The 17,636-nt window shown below is 57.3% G+C and overlaps 1 protein-coding gene and 2 gene segments (V, D, J or C); all 3 read right to left on the reverse strand.

Moving 5' to 3' along the window:
• Positions 1–1,914: 1,914 nt before the first annotated feature.
• LOC142821338 (immunoglobulin heavy variable 1-46-like) lies at positions 1,915–2,987 on the reverse strand. The segment is given in 2 exon segments: positions 1,915–2,417; positions 2,848–2,987. Coding segments are annotated over 2 exon segments (396 nt in total).
• Positions 2,988–6,947: 3,960 nt separating this feature from the next.
• LOC142821344 (Ig heavy chain V region 3-like) lies at positions 6,948–9,556 on the reverse strand. The segment is given in 2 exon segments: positions 6,948–7,836; positions 9,230–9,556. Coding segments are annotated over 2 exon segments (432 nt in total).
• A 5,266-nt stretch (positions 9,557–14,822) lies between these two features.
• Positions 14,823–15,785, reverse strand: LOC142821230 (olfactory receptor 10D3-like). The gene has a single exon (XM_075912078.1). It carries the CDS (start codon positions 15,783–15,785, stop codon positions 14,823–14,825), a length of 963 nt encoding a protein of 320 aa, XP_075768193.1.
• Between the last annotated feature and the right edge of the window lie 1,851 nt (positions 15,786–17,636).

The raw sequence follows: 17,636 nt of genomic DNA on the forward strand, positions 1-17,636 counted from the left end.
CCGAACACAGTTTAAGAAACAAGGCAACAGACGAAGAGTTTTGTCTGAGTATAAATCCATCTCCTCTCATTGTGCGTCTCGCACAGTAATAGCGGGCGGTGTCCTCCTCTTTCAGGCCGGTCATGCCCAGGTGCAGAGCGGAGACGGAGACGGAGTTGTCGCTGGAGATGGTGAATCGGTTTTGAACAGTCGGGGAATAATACTGTTTAGAGCCAGTGGGCTTGCTCACCAGGGCTACCCACTCCCGGATCCATTCCATCTGGTAGTCACTGAAGGTGAAGCCGGAGGCTTTGCAGGAAAGGCGCAGAGAGTCTCCCGGCTTCTTCACATCCCCTCCGGACTCCACCAGCTGCACAGCGCATTGGGGTTTTCCCGTCTCCTGCACCCTCGTAGTGTCCCAAACAGACTCCACCAGCCAGTAGAATAGAGAGTGTTTATTGCTTCTCCAGGATACAGCACAGCAGAGATGTAATCTGGTTACAGAGCAGGACTAGATTGCCTCAGCCCCCCCTTGAGATGCGGGAGACTGGACCCCTAAATCCCAGCCCCTTTCCCTAGGCTGTCTCCTCCATGCTACCAGACCGAAACTAACCAACTCACTTCCAGCCCTGCCCCCAGCCAGGGCTCCACTCCCCTTCTTCCCATTGTTCCGCTCCCTGGGGGATAGCTGGTCAGACAGGTATGGAGCCCCCTTTGCATAATGACTCATCCCCTGCCCTGCTGGGCCAAGCTACAGACAGCAGCCAGTGAAGGTCACCCACAGCCCACTGCCCAGCATAGCAACCAGCAAGGTACCCCCACTACGTCACAGCACCTGAGACAGGAAATCTGGGGGCAAAAGAAGAAAAAAAGAGGTTAAGAATCCAGTTCACACGAGAGCTCCGGCAGCGATCCCAGAAGTCGCGGGGCCGATTTCCATTGGAGTCAGTGGCTTTCGGCTGGGTCAGGAACGGCTCATGCCAAAATTCGTGAATGGGTTTGCCATCCCCGGCATTAAAAAGGTGGCTGTAGTCTTACCTGCAACCCTGCAGCGGTCACGCCCACACTGCTGGGTAACGAGCAGGCTGGTCTGTGGGGACAAAGAATCAGGCTGGGACTCAGGAGACGTGAATGCGGTTCCTGGCTTTGCTCCTGGGTGCTGGGGGACTGCGGGCAAGTCCCTTCTGCTTCTTGTACTTCAGTTTCCCCCTCTGTGAAACCGGGCACAATAGCACTGACCGCTCCTTAGAAAGAGCTTCCGAGACTGATCTGAAACAGGTACCAGGGCTGCTGGGAACAGACACGTGTGTGGGGTTTGTCAATGGACTCACGGGTGAGGTAAATACCCCACGTGACCTGCTGTCACTTGTGACTTGCTGTAAACCAGTGATGGACAAATACTGGCCCACAGGCCAAATCCGCATCACTGCATGTACCTGCGCCTCCCCAGGTACGGGGGATCACAGCCCCTGTTGGCTGCGGAGAGCTGGAGGCCTACAAAAGGCAGCAGCGTCTAGTTTTAGCAAATGCCGAGGAGGGGTCCCTCCTGGAAAGGGAGTTAAGTATCTAACTGCATTTGGGATTCACAGCCCTGTCCGAAAGGCAGGTGCTTCAGCTGATACTTAATAACACTCCCAAGCCCCTTGTGCAAGGGAAGGAGTCGGTGGGGTTTCCTATAGCCTAGTGGTTAGAGCTCTTACCTAGGAAATGAAACAGCCAGGATCATCCCGCTTGAGCCTGATGTGGGAGCAGGGATTTGAGACCCTCTGTAGTGAAGGGGAGGGTGACATGGGGGGGCATTAATTTATTCTCTGAGAAACAGCTTCAAGAGAAGATATTGAAAGACCCCTCCCTCAAATCTCCTCTCGTTCCGCATTCGCTCCGGGCTGTTTTGCTGCTGACACAGGTGACTGTCACAGAAGCCTAAATCATATTTTGAAAACTGACCTAGCGCTGCAGCCAGAAACATGCACTAACCGTGAGGGGCCTATGAAATTGGGGAGAAATGACCCCGGCTTGTTTACCTGGGCAAATTCTCCCTGGAGGGACTAAAGGCACGAGGGGTGGCAGGATGCCTGGATTCTCTCACTGGGGTTTTTGAAGGGCTGTAGCTCTGGTCTGTGTCACTGTGTATGTAGCACAGTAATACGTGGCGGTGTCATCGGCTCGCAGGCTGCCGAGCTGCAGCCAGGCCGTGCTTATGGAGTTGTCCCTGGTGAGGGTGACTCGACCCTGGAAGGCCGGGGCGTAGCTAGTGCTACCAGCGCTAGGACAGATGTATCCCAGCCACTCCAGGACTTCCCCGGGAGCCTGCCGGACCCAGCTAATGCAATAGTCGGTAAAGGTGTAGCCGGAGGTTTTACACGTGACCTTCATGGACTCTCCGGGCTTCTTGATTTCTGCCCCAGTCTGTGTCAGCTGGATCTGGGAGTTAGCACCTGTGGAAAAAACAATACAGATGCCGTTAATTCCCTTCTATTCCTCCTCTTCCCGGTCTTATCCAATCCCTTGTCTTGCCCTCTGAAAGGCAGTCTCTGATCTGCCTTTTAATAAGAACGAATTTGTCCCCGTCATATCCCTGTGCAGCAGGGAAGGGAAGTACAATTATCCTCGTTTTTCAGAGGGAAAACTGAGGCACGATCTGGTCTGGCTGTTTTTCAAAGCTGTGTACGGGATTCCTAATACAGCGTAATGAAACCTGGGCATCAAAACCCGCTACTTGGCTTGAAAATGCCGCCCTGTGCGATGTGCTCAGAGCTGGGATCTAGAATCCAGAGTTTCTGATCCACCTCCTACTTCTTCACCTTGAAACCATCTTTGCTCCCCCAGCCCAGCTGTGCTCAGCAGACACCCGCATCCATCACTCACCTGAGACAGCCGCCAGAAGGAAACAGAACCCCAGACCGATCATTGTCCTTCTCCTCTCCTACCTCGTGCGCTGCAAAGCAGGAAACCCGCCGCCTGTTGGCCAGGCCCCCTGGCTGTTCTTTACCAGGCAGTTTTCCTGCTTCATTTGCATGTGGGCGGGGCTACATCGTTTGACCAAACCTCGGCTGTGCCCGCCTGGACACATAAATGGCCTAAGAATCTGACTGGAGGGACACGGGCACAGAGGAGGCCAGAGCAGATCTATGGACTCTGCCCCGATCTAAGACAACACTGAAGCTCCTTTGACCTCAGCGGTGCTTGAGGGGCTGCGATATGGAGTCGATGGTCCGCGCAGTTATCTAGGCAGAGCTCCGAGGGGGGGTTCCCGCCTGACGTGTCACTAACAGAAAAGGTCTCAGGCCAATTGGGTCTGTGTGACAAAGGCCCCGAGAGGGACCCGCTCAGTTTAAGGCCCGTGTGACCCTCCTGTGCACAAAGCTCCCACCGCCCAAGATGGGATGTTTCCAAAGGCGCCTAAGGGATTTGGTTGCCCAAATGGACACGAGTTGAGAATCCAGACTCGTTTGTTCAACTTTGCAACCCCTCCCCATAAGAAAAAGGGGCGGGGAGAAATAGAGGCACAGCTAGTGGCAGGGACTCTCCCAGCAACAGCGGAGTGACAGAGCCAGGAGCCAATCCCTGCGTCGGACTCCCAAGCCTCAACCCAGCCGCCTCACCCCACTTCGCACGGTGGGTTCCCAAGGAGTCGCGCCCCGTCCCCCGAGCTGTACAAGGCAGAGCCAGTTAGTTCCATTTGTATCATTTGGATTTTCACGTGAAGAGGGGCGGGGATGGTTCTTCCCAGACCCCTTATATTCCGTGGGAAGAAAGACCCGGGACTCAGACTGTCCCTGCGCTCTGTGTTCTCGTCTGACAGACAATCGCCCCGCCGCGGTCACTGCCGGAGCGTGTGGGCTGTTCGCATCCATCCCCGTGTGTGTTCTGATCTCAGGGGCCCCGCTCGCCCTGCTCCTCTGGCCTCGCCAGGATGCTCAGAAACCGCTTCCCCTTTTTGTGCCAGGCCCTGCGTTGCTCTGGGTCGCTGTGCCTCCCTGGCGCAGTAATAGGTGGCGGTGTCTGCAGCTGTCAGCGAGCGGAGCTGCAACGAGACCTGGTTCTTGGCGGTGTCCCCAGAGATGGTGACTCGGCCTTGGAGAGACGGCGCGTAGCCTGTGCTCCCACCATACGGGTACACGTATCCCACCCACTCCAGCCCTGTCCCGGGGGGCTGCCGAATCCAGTGCCAGCTGTAATACTGAGTAGAGATGGAGAACCCGGAGACAGCACAGGTCAGTGTGAGGGTCTCGCCGGGCTTCACCGCCCCCGGGCCGGACTGCACCAGCTGCACCTGAGAGAGAACATCTGGGGAAAGGGAAAGAAAACAGGGAACAAATTAGTCACTCGTTGAATCATTGTCCCTGTCCCCAATTCTCTAAAACACTCACAGCTGGGAGCCGAGAACAATGAAAGGAAGAACCACAGAAACTTCATTCTTGTTTTCCTATAATGAGCGGAAGTCCCCAGCGGGCAGGTCTGTATCTGGGCAGAGACTGAGGCTCCCAGAACCAGGGGCTGGTATTTAACCAGGCAGTTCCGGGGCAGGGATTTGCATGTGGGTTTCACTCAGTGAGTATAAATAGAGCAGAGCCCTAGGCAGGGAGCGGGGTGTGGTGGGAAACTGAGTCACACTCCCCTGAGTGTCCCAGCGTGTGACTCACACTCAATTCGGGGTGATGGGAGCTCTTCACAGGGAACAGTTTTTCCGAGTCCCGTGTTGCTACGCTGGTGGGGGTTTGAATTCCACCTTCCAGCTGCACCTGCTGAATACAGGGGAGATGTTCAGGGACCTCTCATGAGATTGACCTGCTATTGTGTGATGGAGAAGGCTCCACAACTGTGCTGTCGCAACTCCCATTGGCTGAGAACAGCGATCCCGAGGATGACCATCTACCCCAATATTAACGGGACAGTCCCTTGTCTAAACCCTCCTGCAGGTTTCCCGACATTTTTAATAGGCAAAGTGTTTCGTGTTTCTGCTGCCCCTGCTGGTCAATCGCAGTCAGTGCAGCCGCAGCAGCCGCCTGTTTGTGTGTCTGGCAGGTGAATGCGGCAGGCGGTGGCCAGCAGGTGGCGCTCTCAGGCAAGCAGCAGAGGCCGGGAAGAGGACGGGTAGCCTGTGTGTGATAGAGGGGTCCGGCTGTGTGGGTGAGTCAGTGGTTTGTGTCACCCCTCCCCATGGGCTCCCTAACGCAGGGTTTTTCAAGGGGGACGCCAGCCCTTTCTGTCTGCAGGACTGAAGCCCGATCCCTGACAGCCCTTGGTGCTGCCACCCCCTGAATTCCCAGCACACACTGGCTGAAGACACGATCCCGCCCCCTCCCATCCTCTAAGCTGTGGGTCGTGGGGCTCATGCTGGGAGTCCTGCATGCCCACTGCTCCCTGTGGAGAGAAGCCAGCAGAGCCCATGGCCAGATTTGTGGGGCTCTATCAAGTGCAGCGCAGTCCCCAGGAGAGCTCCACAGCCCTTCCTCTCTCTGCCCCCGGCGGGGTCACAGGCAAGAGCCCCGACCACAAAGCTCCATCCTCTGCTGCTGGCGCCGGTGCAGGGGCTTGAAGCTTCCCCTCAGCTCTCAGTCCCCTTTGCTCACAGCCAGTGAGAGTGGCCACTCGGTGTTCAGTCAGGGAGAGCCTCAGGCTGGGTTTCCCATCCCTCCCTCCCTCTTTCTTTCTTTCTTTCTTTCTTTCTTTCTTTCTTTCTTTCTTTCTTTCTTTCTTTCTTTCTTTCTCCCCCACACCCATCTATCTATCTATCCCCATATACCTCATCTCTCCCTCTCTCGCTCTCGCTCTCCCCACCCCCACTGCCGAGGTCGGTGTCAATGGTACAAACGAGCCGCCAGTTACATCAATGAGAGATTCCTAGGCCATAAGAACCTGTCCCAGGACGGCTCGGGAGATGGCGGGTCGGGGCTCTGCTGTGGGGCGGGTTTGGACTCCGGTTCCTCAGGCTGGAGAGAAGCGCTGCGGGGCCGGATAAAAGTCCCACGTGACGCTCAGTAGCTGCAGAGGCTCCGGGGTAGCCCGTTTACAAAGGGAGACACTGCACCCCTTCCGAATGGCCAGTCGGTGCCGGAGATCGTCACTTCTAGTCCCCGGCCCTCGCCCAGGGCTCGGCCTTCCAGCTTCTTCGCTACGGGCTCCGCCCTCCACTGCCTGCGGAGGGAGACAGAGGGAGGCTTAAAGCAGAGGGGGAGGCGCTGGAGTCACAGCGCGAGGGTGGATGCACCGGCCCCTCCCTGCTCTGGTAAATGCACCCGGGCACCTGCGCTCCCCGGGCAGATGGAGCCAGCAGGATCTCTCCGTTTGAGTCTGGTCTCGTTGCTAAGGAACTAGGGCGCCACCCGTAGACCCTTGGGGGGGGGGGCGGGTTTGGTCTCAGCTCAGACGGTTCCCCCGCCCTCTGTGTATCCGGCTTAGTAACACCCGGCGGTGCCCTCGGGGCTCGACATCCGGTTTTCTGAGCGGCGTGCAGGGCCCGGCAAGCAGGGAGTCTGTGAGGCTCCCTGCAGCGTGTGTGGGCCGGATCCTGTGGCTTGTAGGGGGAGGGGCGAATTCGGCCCGCCGAGGGTGTTTTGCCCAGGCCTGTGTTAAATGCTTCACGTGTTGCATTTGACCTGCCAAAGGGAGGCGAGAGGAGAGTCACTCTACATTGCTGCCCGGTCTGCAGAGGCTGCTCTCAGAGCGCTGTTGTCCCCGGAGAATCACGAGGATTTGGCTCTCCTGGCCCAGCACTTGCAGTCAGAGCAGCTACCTTGCCAAGGCCAGTCCCAGCAGCCTCCTCACCAGCTCCAGGCTCCTGGTTTTATTCTTTCCAACGCTCCTCTCCAATCAGCCTTTTCCTCAACAAGCCATTACTGGGGGACCTGATCAGGGCTCAGTTCTGTTTCCCAGAAGGCCATTGGAAAAGGTGAGTGGAGGCCATAGAAAGGCACCACTGGGAGTTGAACCCAGGATCTCCTGTTTATTAGGCAGGAGCGCTTTAACCAGCTGAGCTCGGCTCCTTCCAGCTGAAGCGTTTTTAAAATATTCAACTTTATGGTGCCAGGGAAACCTTCAACTTCCACAGTGGGGCCCTTCCCCATCTCCCCCCTTCCAGTGTCCGGCTCCCTGGGCACAGGAAGCTGCAGCTCAGTGACAGAGGCTCTGACATGCGCATCTCCCCCAGCCACTGCGGCTGTAGAGGAGCCAGTGCTCTGTGTGTTCTTTGCAGCTGCTTTGGCTCAGCTCTGGGCCCCGGGGACCTTCCCACCGGCTCCTGACTTGGCGTTGGGGAACAAACACGAACACGGTTCCCACGGCCGGGCCTTCCCCCGAGGCTGAGAATTTCTGGCTGCAGGCTGAGGGCGGAATCAGCCCCTCCCTCTCTGTGTCGGGGCCCATCCAGGCTTCCCTATTAAATCCACGTGCGGAGCGATCTTATTAAGAGACTGAACCCATCGAGTCTGCTGAAATCAGCAGGAGAAGCGTGAAATGAACCAGATCCCCAAGGTCTGTGCAGCGCCCAGCTGTTCGCTCACCGGCCGGCGGCAGGGTTTTTGCAGGGGGATGTCGCGCTGTGGTACTCTCTGGCACAGTGATAGCGGCCGGTGTCCTCGGGCCTCAGGCCGGTCATTTGCAGGTACAGCAGCTTGTTGGGGTTGTCCCTGGAGATGGTAAATCGGCCTTTCACGCTGTCGGCGTAGGACACTGAGCTCCCGTCATCGTAAATACGAGAGACCCACTCCAGCGTCTTCCCGGGGGGCTGCCGGAGCCAGTATATGGAGTAGCCGCCGAAGTTGAAGCCGGAGCCTTTGCAGGAGAGGAGCAGAGAGTCTCCGGGCCTCTTCACATCCCCTCCGGACTCCACCAGCCGCACCTGGGACCGGGCACCTGGGGGTAAAGAGGCGGTAGAAATATTAGCGCGGAAACAGAACATGTACATTGTGTTCTGCCTGCCCAGTGCATTTAGCGTAGGACCCACCTGCCAGGGCTGCCGCCAAGAGAACTACATGGAGCCAAAGTCCCATTTCTCCTGATGCGGGAGGGGCAGTTTCTCAGGGGGCGGTGGCTGGGAGCTGCACAGCCCGGGCGGGACAGCTGGGGATGGTCGGTCCCACTGCAGTCTGGGCAGAGAAAGGGGGAGCTTTAAACAAGAACCCGTCTCTCCTATTTGCATTTCCCCTTCCTTATAAGCGTCGGAAACCCCTTCTCTGCCCGGCGCCAATGGGAAGCCTGGCCCGGGCAGTCAGAGGGGGGCGGGGCGTTTGTGATACCGCGGCGCCCTGATACCACTTGTCTGTAATAGAGAAACGAAGAACCAGCCCGCAGGCTCCGCCCCCTCCCTGGGTTCCAAAGCGCCAGGCACAGCGCATGCGCTGACAGGCCGGGGCCCGACTGGTTCCAAGGGGCTTCGGGACCCGCCCGAGACCAGACCTCTTGGCTAGAGACTGAGGCCGATGAGGATGCGGCTCTCGGGGCCTGCGGGGTCAGGGGTTTGCGGGCACCGGTCTCCCGCTCTCGGGCCGCATTCGCCCCACAGGCAGGGGCGGGACGGAGTCGAGGTGCCCGGGAGCAGCGAGGCTGCGGAGCGGATTCCGGACCCCCACTTCACTGGGCTCCTTCGAGAATTCCTGTCTCAGCCACTAAATCTGCCCGGATCGCCTCGGCCATGGAGCGCGATGCAGGGTCCGCGTCACTGCCGGAAGCCAGACCCCCCCATGGCGGGCAAGCAGGGGAGTTGGCTCTGGGGTGGGAACCAGTGTGAGAAGGGCCGGGCCGCCCTCGCTAGAGGCAGAGGCCCGGACTGGCCACCCCTAGGGACACTAAAGTAGAAGGAGCAGCCCCGGGCAGGAGCCCTCATGCAAAACCCCATCCCCGCCCGATCCGCCCCAATGGCCCCTGACCCCTCACCAATGGGATCGGATCCCACCTGCGCAGGGGTCTCTCTCTGACTTTTTCCAGCCCGCTCCACTGGTCTCTGCCTCTAGGTCCCACAACCGGCCTCGGGGCCAGCCCGAGTCAATGAGGCGGGGCCGCAGCGGGGCTGTTTATCCTTGTGCAAAGAATTTTGGAATGTGGGTTGTGGGCCGCGAGCTGAGCCTCCCCCCTCCGAGTAGCTGGAAGGCGCCTTCATTGGTGGATCTGCTCGGAAATCCCAGCCCTGACCCAACAGAGGTTCCATTCACAGAAGGTCCCGTGTCAAGGTTCCAAGAGGGTCTAGCACCGACCCCAGGAGCCTGTTGGGGGTGGAAACAGAAACCGCGCGCTGCCCCTTCACTCCCACCTAGTAAAAATGCGGCGTCTGCTTTGCTCTCCCTGGACATGTAAATTAGAGGCTGAGACAGGCCGGAGAATCCCATGAGAATTTTCCCCTTTTTGGCAGGGTCCCCGTTGCGCTCTGTGTCGCTGTGTCTCCGGGCGCAGCAATAGGGGGCGGTGCCCGCAGCTGTCAGCGAGCTGAGCTGCAGGGAGACCTGGTTCTTGGGAGGTGGAAGCGGAGACGGTGACCCGGCTCTGGAAGGAGGAGCTGTTCTCTGTGTGCCGGGTGGAACCGCCCTGATATCCCCGTCCCAACCCACTGCAGCCCTGACCCGGAAGCTGCCGCCCCTCAAGGCGGAGGACTAAAAACGCCAGTGAAAGGGGTTTGCTGGTCCCAGCCTCTCTCTGAACTCGGTTTCATTTCCTGCATGGAGCTTGGGCGCGCCCAGCGCCAAACGGCTTCGCTGCTCACTGCAGGCGGAGGTTTGTGTCTGGGCTCAGACCGGCTTCTCCTCACTGTGTCTCTCGCACAGTAATAGCGGGCGGTGTCCTCGGGCTTCAGGCCGGTCATTTGCAGGTGCAGCAGGTTGTTGGAGTTCTCCCTGGAGATGGTGAACCGGCCTTTCACGGCATCAAGGTAGAATATCCTATCCCCATCGTACTCGATAGTAGCGACCCACTCCAGCCCCTTGCCGGGAGCCTGCCGGACCCAGCTCATCCAGTAGCTGCTGAAGGTGAAGCCGGAGGCTTTGCAGGAGAGGCGCAGAGAGTCTCCGGGCTTCTTCACATCCCCTCCGGACTCCACCAGCTGCACCTGGGACCGGGCACCTGGGGAATAAAGCCCGGGAGTTAATAGGGGGATCAAAGCAGCGATAACACAATATTATCCCGACTCTTCCCGTTATTCGGAGGAATAAAATACCTCGCAAAGCGGCTACAGCGAAAAGCAAAAGGAGAAACTTTTTCATTTTCCAACTGTGGAAGGAGGGACTGGCTGCTCCCTGCAGAGACCCGAGGGCTGCGGATTGTCTCTGCGGGTGCAGCCTGGGCAGAGACGGGGCCAGATTTAAACAGGACACTGACGCCCTCATTTGCATATCCCGCCTTATAAGAGACACGCTCCTTCCCCGGGTGAGGTGGGGGATGTTTTCTGGTCTTGCAGAGGCGGACTCGGACGGGCTCTCGCTACGGGCGCGCAGCGCCTGGGCTGAGGATCCGGAAGATACTTTTCCCCAAGGGAAAAGCGAAGGTTTGGCCCATCCCCCCAACACCGTCCCCTGGCCTGACACAACGATCCAACCCCGCCATGTGCAACTCAGGTGATGCCTAACTTAGGACGGAGATTTCACAGGAAGCCCAGGGAAGCATCGGGCCCTGTCTCTGGGGAGCCCTTCGGTGTCCTTCGTGCCCCCGATTCCTCCGCAGTCCTGTGACCCCCCGCGCATCAGTCTCTCTCTGAGCGATTGGCCCCGCCCTATTTTACAGCCCTTAGCCACGTCACTGCTCTCATTGACCTGGGTGCCCGCGGTGAGCAGAGTGACGTCATCAGTGGCCGAGGTGCGGGTTCTTTTATCTCCAGGGTGACTGCGTGAAATTGTGGAACCTTAGTGCGGGGCGGGGGGGCCGGGAGGTCTCAGCTCCGCCCCCTGACAGCAGCTGATCTGGGGGAAAACTAATACACAGCGGTGGCCTCAGCCCGGCCAGAGGTGGGGGAGGCAGCTTTGTGCTTCAGGAAGGGTATAGTCACAGGTCAAAAGAGTGGGGCTGGGGCAGCCGTCCCTCGGTGCTGTATAGACCATGCCCCCCTCCCAAATCGTCCTTACTGCTGCCTGGGCATCCCGCAGGAATTTCAAGTGCCCTGGGCTCTGTCCACTGCTGATGCTTTGTGGTTAGTCGCTAGGGCTACACAACTCAGGCAGCAACAGCTGGCAGTGGGTATGAACGTGATGGCGAATCGCTTGGTGGTCCCCCTGCAGGGGTGTGAGAACCAGGCCATCGAAACGCGCTGCGATGGATGTTTGTTTGTTCATCCCGTTCTTGTAATTCTTCCCATCTGTATCCTTCATTCACTGACCCCCTGCACACGCGTCTAAAAGCTACTGCAGAGGAAACGCATCCCTGGCGCATCTTCCCTACAGTGAGTCAACAGAGGAAAAACGCGAGTTGCCAGCGTCGCTGTTATTTATTCATAAACTTACCGCTGACACCAATAACTCACAGCGCTTCCCCGAGTGGGCGAAGCGGCAACATGCCGCCTCCTACACAAGGGGAAACTGAGGCTCCGAGAAGTGACTTGCCAGAGTTCACCCGGCAGGCCAGACTCTCTGCCCAGCCTCTTCAGCTCCCATTGGCCATCTCTTCAGGGGTTTCAAGGAATGAATTCTTCCTTCGCAATTGCAGGGTCATCCTGGAGATATCAGGCCCCGCCCCTCAGCCCTTTATGATGTCACTCAGCTCGGCATTGCCTGCAGGCCATTGGGGCGGTCCCCAGGCTGAAGGTTCTAGGGAAGGGCCAGGCCATTGGACTCTCTCCTGGGGGGGCTGGTGCGCAGGGTGAGGCGCAGGGTGAGGCAGAGCCGGGTGAAGGAGGACGGACAGGAAAGAGACAGAATGTGGCTCCCACACAATAAGATACAGGTCCAAACTCCCCCCCCCCCCTTCAATGAGCTGCCTCCCCATCAGGCAAAGTGTATGGGCTCCCATTGTGAACAATCCTGCTTTATCCTCCTCTGGGGGACACAGAGTCTCAGCTGCCCCATTCCCCTGCCAAAGGCTCCCCCAAGGCCAGGGAGAAGGGTGGGGAGGTTACGCTCCTCAGGGCAATGAGATGCTCCTTAGGGACCTGAAGTCAACTCATTGCTCCAGTCAGTCAGTGCATCCTCAGGTTCCCACCGCGCAGGCGCTGTGCAGCCTGTGGAATGGGGCCGTCCGATGCAGCTCCCTAGGACCGAGTGTAAAGCACGAGTGAGTGTGTCTCATAACGGGCGGGCCATGCACACAGACAAAGAGGTGCCTGTTTAAATCTCTCCCTTTGTCTGGCCAGTCTGCACGAGTGTGTGCATCGAGGGAAAGCTCCAGCGCCCAGTCTGTGGCAGGGGCTGGGGGCTGGGGGCTGCGTCTGCGTACACGCTTCCCCGTGACACTGGCTGTGCTAAAGAGATGAGCCTGCATCAAGGCTGAGCAATGTGAAGTCGGTTTTTCAGCAGGGTTAGCCCCCGCTGCCCTTATGTTTACCAACCGGTGGGAGTGACCCTGCCCATTCTGGGGGAGTTGGAGCAAAGTATGAGGGTGTGGGGGCAACTTGGAGGGCCACATGCAGGGCAGCATTTGACTGTTCCTGCCCTGCAGACATTGTTCTAATCCAGACACTGTTGGAACAGAGCGATGTTCCTCTGGGAGTCCAAGGCTCATCCCAGGCTCGTGTGTGGCCCGATTCGCGTCAACACACTCTCTGTCACCTCATCTCTCTGGGACCCGGTGATGCGGGGTCCCCTTTTCAGATGGCTGCTCGGCAGGTAAATCTTGGGGATGCCCCAACGGGAAGAGGAGCAGGGGGAGGATGAAGATGAGGCGGAAGATTCACAGGGATCCCAGAGGCGCAGAGCTGCCATTGGCAGGGCAGCAGATTCCTGTCTTCCTTCCTCTCTCCCGTCCTCTCTTCTCTGCTGCAATCCCTTCCTCCCTCCTCTCTCTGTTCCTGCTTTGGCAGCCCATTTCTGGAGGCACTTGGCCCAAGGCTTCATAGCGCAGCACTCTCTCCAAACATGCAGGACCTGAGTCAATATTGGTGGAAGCCACTTAAATATTGTGATGTAGTGGGGGTACCTTGCTGGTTGCTAGGCTTGGGTAGTGAGTGACCTCCACTGGCTGCTGTCTGCAGCACGGCCCAGCAGGGCAGGGGATGAGTCATTATGCAAGGGGGCTTTGAACCTGTCTGACCAGTCATATCCCAGGGAGCAGGGGAGAAGGGGAGTGGAGCTCTGGCTGGCAGCAGGGCGGGAAGTGAGGCAGTTAGGTTTCTGGCTGGTATCATGGAGTAAGCAGCCTAGGCAATGGGCTGAGATTTAGGGGCCCAGGCTCCCCCATCTTGAGGGGGGAATGAGGCATCCTAGGCCTGCCCTGTTACCAGATTACATCTGTGCTGTGCTGTATCCTGGACAAGCAATAAACTCCCTCTATTCTACTGGCTGGTGGAGTCTCTCTGTGCCATTACGGGGTGCAGGAAATGGGAAAACCCCAACGCGCCGTCACAAATATCACCTCTGATTTCAATGGGATTTAGGTCAGAATAGTCCAACCCCCCTACCCCTGGGAATATTGGGGTGGGAAATGAGATCACCCAGCGCAGGAGTCTGTGTCATAGACAGTGCTTGGCCCCACTTGTGAGGGCAGGGTAGTGGACTAGATGACCTCTCGAGGTCCCTTCCAGTTCTAGCGTTCTAGAATTCTATGATGCTATTTTTATTTGTATTTTCACTATTATTATCATGGGTGTTATGGTAGGGCCTCTTGTGTGGAACTTTGATCTGGCTCCATTTATGCAACACCCTGCACAGGGACATAGAGACAGTCGCTGCCTGAATGTGATACGCATCGGATAGCTGAGAATAACAAAAGCTGTAATTATCCATGTATAACAAATGGGGAAACTGAGGCCTAAAGCAATTTAGTGACACACTCAAGAGCAAGTGGAGTTCCTCTACGCAGCCTGTACGGGAACCCAGATTTTCTGTGTTCCAAGCCTTTGTCTTAGTCACAACATAATGCTTCACAAATAATTCCCAGGGGCTACTCAAATGTCGCTGTGTTGAATTGATAGTTTTCAATTACTGAACACTATAAGCACCAGCTGCCCCTGCTTTTGCTTCTAGGCTCACTCAGTGCCCAGAGCTTGGAGATCAATGGAAGTTTCCCATTGTGCATCAGAAGCTGCCTTGATTTTAAAATCGTTGTGACCTCCCATTCCCGGGTTGCTTTTCCCAGGCACCAAAGTCTGGGCCTGTGGCTCTTTGGAAGTTGCCTCTCGGGTCAGTGCAAAGACACCATCAGGAAGACTCTGGCTGCCCCCCTCAGTGCACGAGTGTAGACTTAGCTGAACAAGAGTTCCCAGGACAAAGCTGGGGCCACACAGCTCAAGTGACCCTGGGACGCACAAAGGAAGATTTCTGAGTAGGAGAGAGGCGGTTTGACCTCTGGTACCAGCACCGGTTGAATACTCTGCCCGAGTCTCGCATGCACAACTCAAGCCAGGGGCTGGTTGCTTGGGGAGGACGCACACAGCAGCCATGAGAATCCTGGCAGTGTATGTCCTGCCTTATAATGATGGATGGAAAGAGTTTGACCTCGACAGATCTGTGCTATGAGGCTGAGACTTTCAGAAACCTCAGCAACGTTTGTGTCTCCAGTTCCGATTCATTCTGATGCAAACTGAGTGCGCCTGTTCCTCGGGCGGCATTGAAAATGTCAGCCTGACAGCGCGGCAGACAGCTCGGGATTGTAGAAGCATTTCTATGGCAGTTAGAGCTCCAGAGAGATACATGGGGCTGTGTGAGGATTGGTGAAGGGAGAGTCATTGAGGTGCCATGCCGATGTATCTATAGGTGGGTTTTCAAACAGACTCACATGCTGCTCCTGCATCTGCTGCACATCAACGTGCAGGTGTCTGACCCCCCTCGCAGTTTTCTCAGAGCCTCTTTCACCTCCTTGTTGCGCAGCGTGTAGATGGCCGGGTTCACCATGGGCGTGACCAGGTTGCCAAAAATGTTCACAGGGGTCACCAGCACTTTGCTCAGCTGTGGCTGAGTGTAGATCAAAGCGGAGGGCCCGAAGAACATGGTCACCACCACCAGATGGGAGGCGCAAGTGGAGGTCGCTTTGCGCCGCCCTTCACCCGCGTTCATCTTCAGGATGCAGAAGACGATCCTGACGTAGGAGGCGAGGATGAGGACGAAGCAGGTCATGGGCACCACCCCAGTGTTGGTGAAGACCACGGTCTCCAAGATGTACTTGTCCCCGCAGGCCAGGTTGGCCACAGTGAAGATGTCACAGAAGTAATAGTCCACCACGTTGGACCCGCAGTAGGGCAGCGTGAAGGTCAGGCTGGTGACGATGGTGGCGTGGAAGGAGCTGGCGATCCAGTTGCTGGCAGCCAGGAGGGCGCACACCCGGCGGTTCATGATGAGCAGGTAGCGCAGCGGGTGGCAGATGGCCACGTACCGATCAAAGGCCATGACAGTGTACAGCAGGCACTCCGTGCTACCCAGGAAGTGAGCAGTGAAGACCTGGGCCATGCACCCGCCCAGCGAGATGACCTTATCCTGGAACCAGAGGCTGGCCAGCAATTTGGGGATGCTGAGGGAAGAGATGCCAATGTCCAGCACGGCCAGGTTGCAGAGGAAGAAGTACATGGGGGTGTGCAGGCGGCGGTCGGCAAGGACGGCTGAGAAGATGAGCAGGTTGCCCAGCAGGGTGCAGAGGTAGAAGGCTAAGAAGGTGAAGAAGAGGATGGTCTCGAAGCCCTCAGTGTAGGGGATCCCTAAGAGGATGAAATGAGTCACCTGGGTGCGGTTCTCCAGCCCCATTTGGGTCTCCTTCCTGGGGCAAAGGGAGAGAAATACAGCCAGTGAGTTACAGAACAAAAAGACCCGTCACCCTCTAGCTACAATATTCCCCTTCCATCCATCGCCTGCGGGACTCGTTTTCCTTGACCTTTTAATGCCAGTTGGCCTCACTGTGCCGGCACTGAGCATGGTGAGAAAACGTGCCTGCCACGGATATGGGAGAGTCGACACACACCAGACAAAACGGACCATCCGATTTTATTAGAATCTCTTCTAGCTGCTCTGCGCAAGATTCTTCTCTCCTCTCCTTGTGCAATTACAATTTCTCCAGTCATGTTCTCTCTCAGCTTGTTCACCACAGTATCCTGCAGCCTTCTGTTTGCGGCTAACTTTTGGGGAGCGGTTTTGTCTCCTCCCCTTTTCTTATCATAGAGCTGGAAGAGACCTCAGGAGGTCATCGAGTCTAGCCCCCTGCGCAAAGTAGGGCCAGTCCCAACTAGAAGCCTGAGGCACTTTGAAGTGCATCTACACAACACCCTAAACTAAAGATAAGATAGCAAATAATTTATTTTGAAAGGTGGTGCATCTAGGCAGTGCCAATTGCTTGCGGAACGAGAGTCACAGGAAATCCAAAATAAGGCTCAAGTTATTTTCAAAAGTATTTCAAACTAATAGGCGGTTGGTTAAGATATGGGGTAGTTGTTTAGGGATACCTGTGGTTTGGGGGTAAAAACCACTTTGTCCAACGAGTGGAGTACAGCACAAATAAATGATGGTCACATAATCACCAGCCTATCCCGGAAGCCTACCGACCACTCTTCTTATCTACACTCATGTAGTTTGCACCCCGGGCAATTCGCTTGACCCATTGTCTACCGTCAAGCCCTAAAGTACAACCGCATCTTCTCCAGTCCAGTCCCTTTGACGGAGATAAACACCCACAGGGGCTCCATACATTCACTGAAGCGGTTTTTACGCACAAAAGCTTATTCCCAAATAAATCGGCCAATCCTCCCTCGGCCACAGGACTCCTCATTTCTTCAGATAGAGACCAACAGAGCTGGCTCTCGGGGCCCTCTGTGCAGAGGGCTGGCCCTGGTGAGCAGCGGAGGGGCTGTCTAGGGGAAGCACAGTGGGTAGAAGCACAGGGGCTGTGAGGAGTCGGTGCTAAGCAGCAAGGGGAGGGAGAGGGAATGTGGGGAAGACTTGCCCCAGGGTGGGGGAAGATGGGAGTCTTGGGGGCTATTTTGAGGTTAGAGGGAGCAGGAAAAGGGGGCAGCCCCAGCCAGAGGGGCTGGATCCAGGACCGCTGAGAGAGACGCTAACTTGATCCGGTTCCCATCCTACGCAGAATTCACAATCTGGTTCAGCATGTCTCAGCCGCCCTCCCTTCCAACAGCGCCTCCCCCGCCGTTCCGCTGTGCAGCCGGGACCCCAGATGGGATGTTTACACTGAGATTTGAGGGGCGATGGTGCAGTGTCTGGGGGCGTTTGGCGGGGACATTCCCCACGCGGGAGCCAGGGCTGCAGGGCGGGTTATGACAGACGGCGAGAGATCAGTGACACAGAGACGCAGCCCAGAGGCAGGCGCTGCACTGATGGGCCAGGGGCCTGGGCGGATCGTTCTCTGCAGGACACCCCTGGCTGACAAGCCCTGGGGGCGGCGGGGCCAGGCCAGAGACAGGCAGAGACCGAGGGGCAGCGCGAGCGGATCGGTACCAAAGCAGGCGCCTATCACTGGCTGCAGGGGCAGAGGCGGCTCCAGCTGACCGGGATTCTTCCCTTCTGCCCCGGCCGGGACTCCCGTGGCCCCATCCAGCGTCCTCCCCGGCCCGGCCCAGCGGCTCAGCCAGGGCGCCCGAGACCCACCCG

This window comes from Pelodiscus sinensis, chromosome 30 (genome assembly GCF_049634645.1).
Source record: "Pelodiscus sinensis isolate JC-2024 chromosome 30, ASM4963464v1, whole genome shotgun sequence".
NCBI classification, from domain to species: Eukaryota; Metazoa; Chordata; order Testudines; family Trionychidae; genus Pelodiscus; species Pelodiscus sinensis.

What these genes read in the sequence shown, in the direction of transcription:
- LOC142821230 (XM_075912078.1), bottom strand. Translation starts at nt 15,785, where the DNA reads ATGGGGCTGGAGAACCGCACCCAGGTGACTCATTTCATCCTCTTAGGG.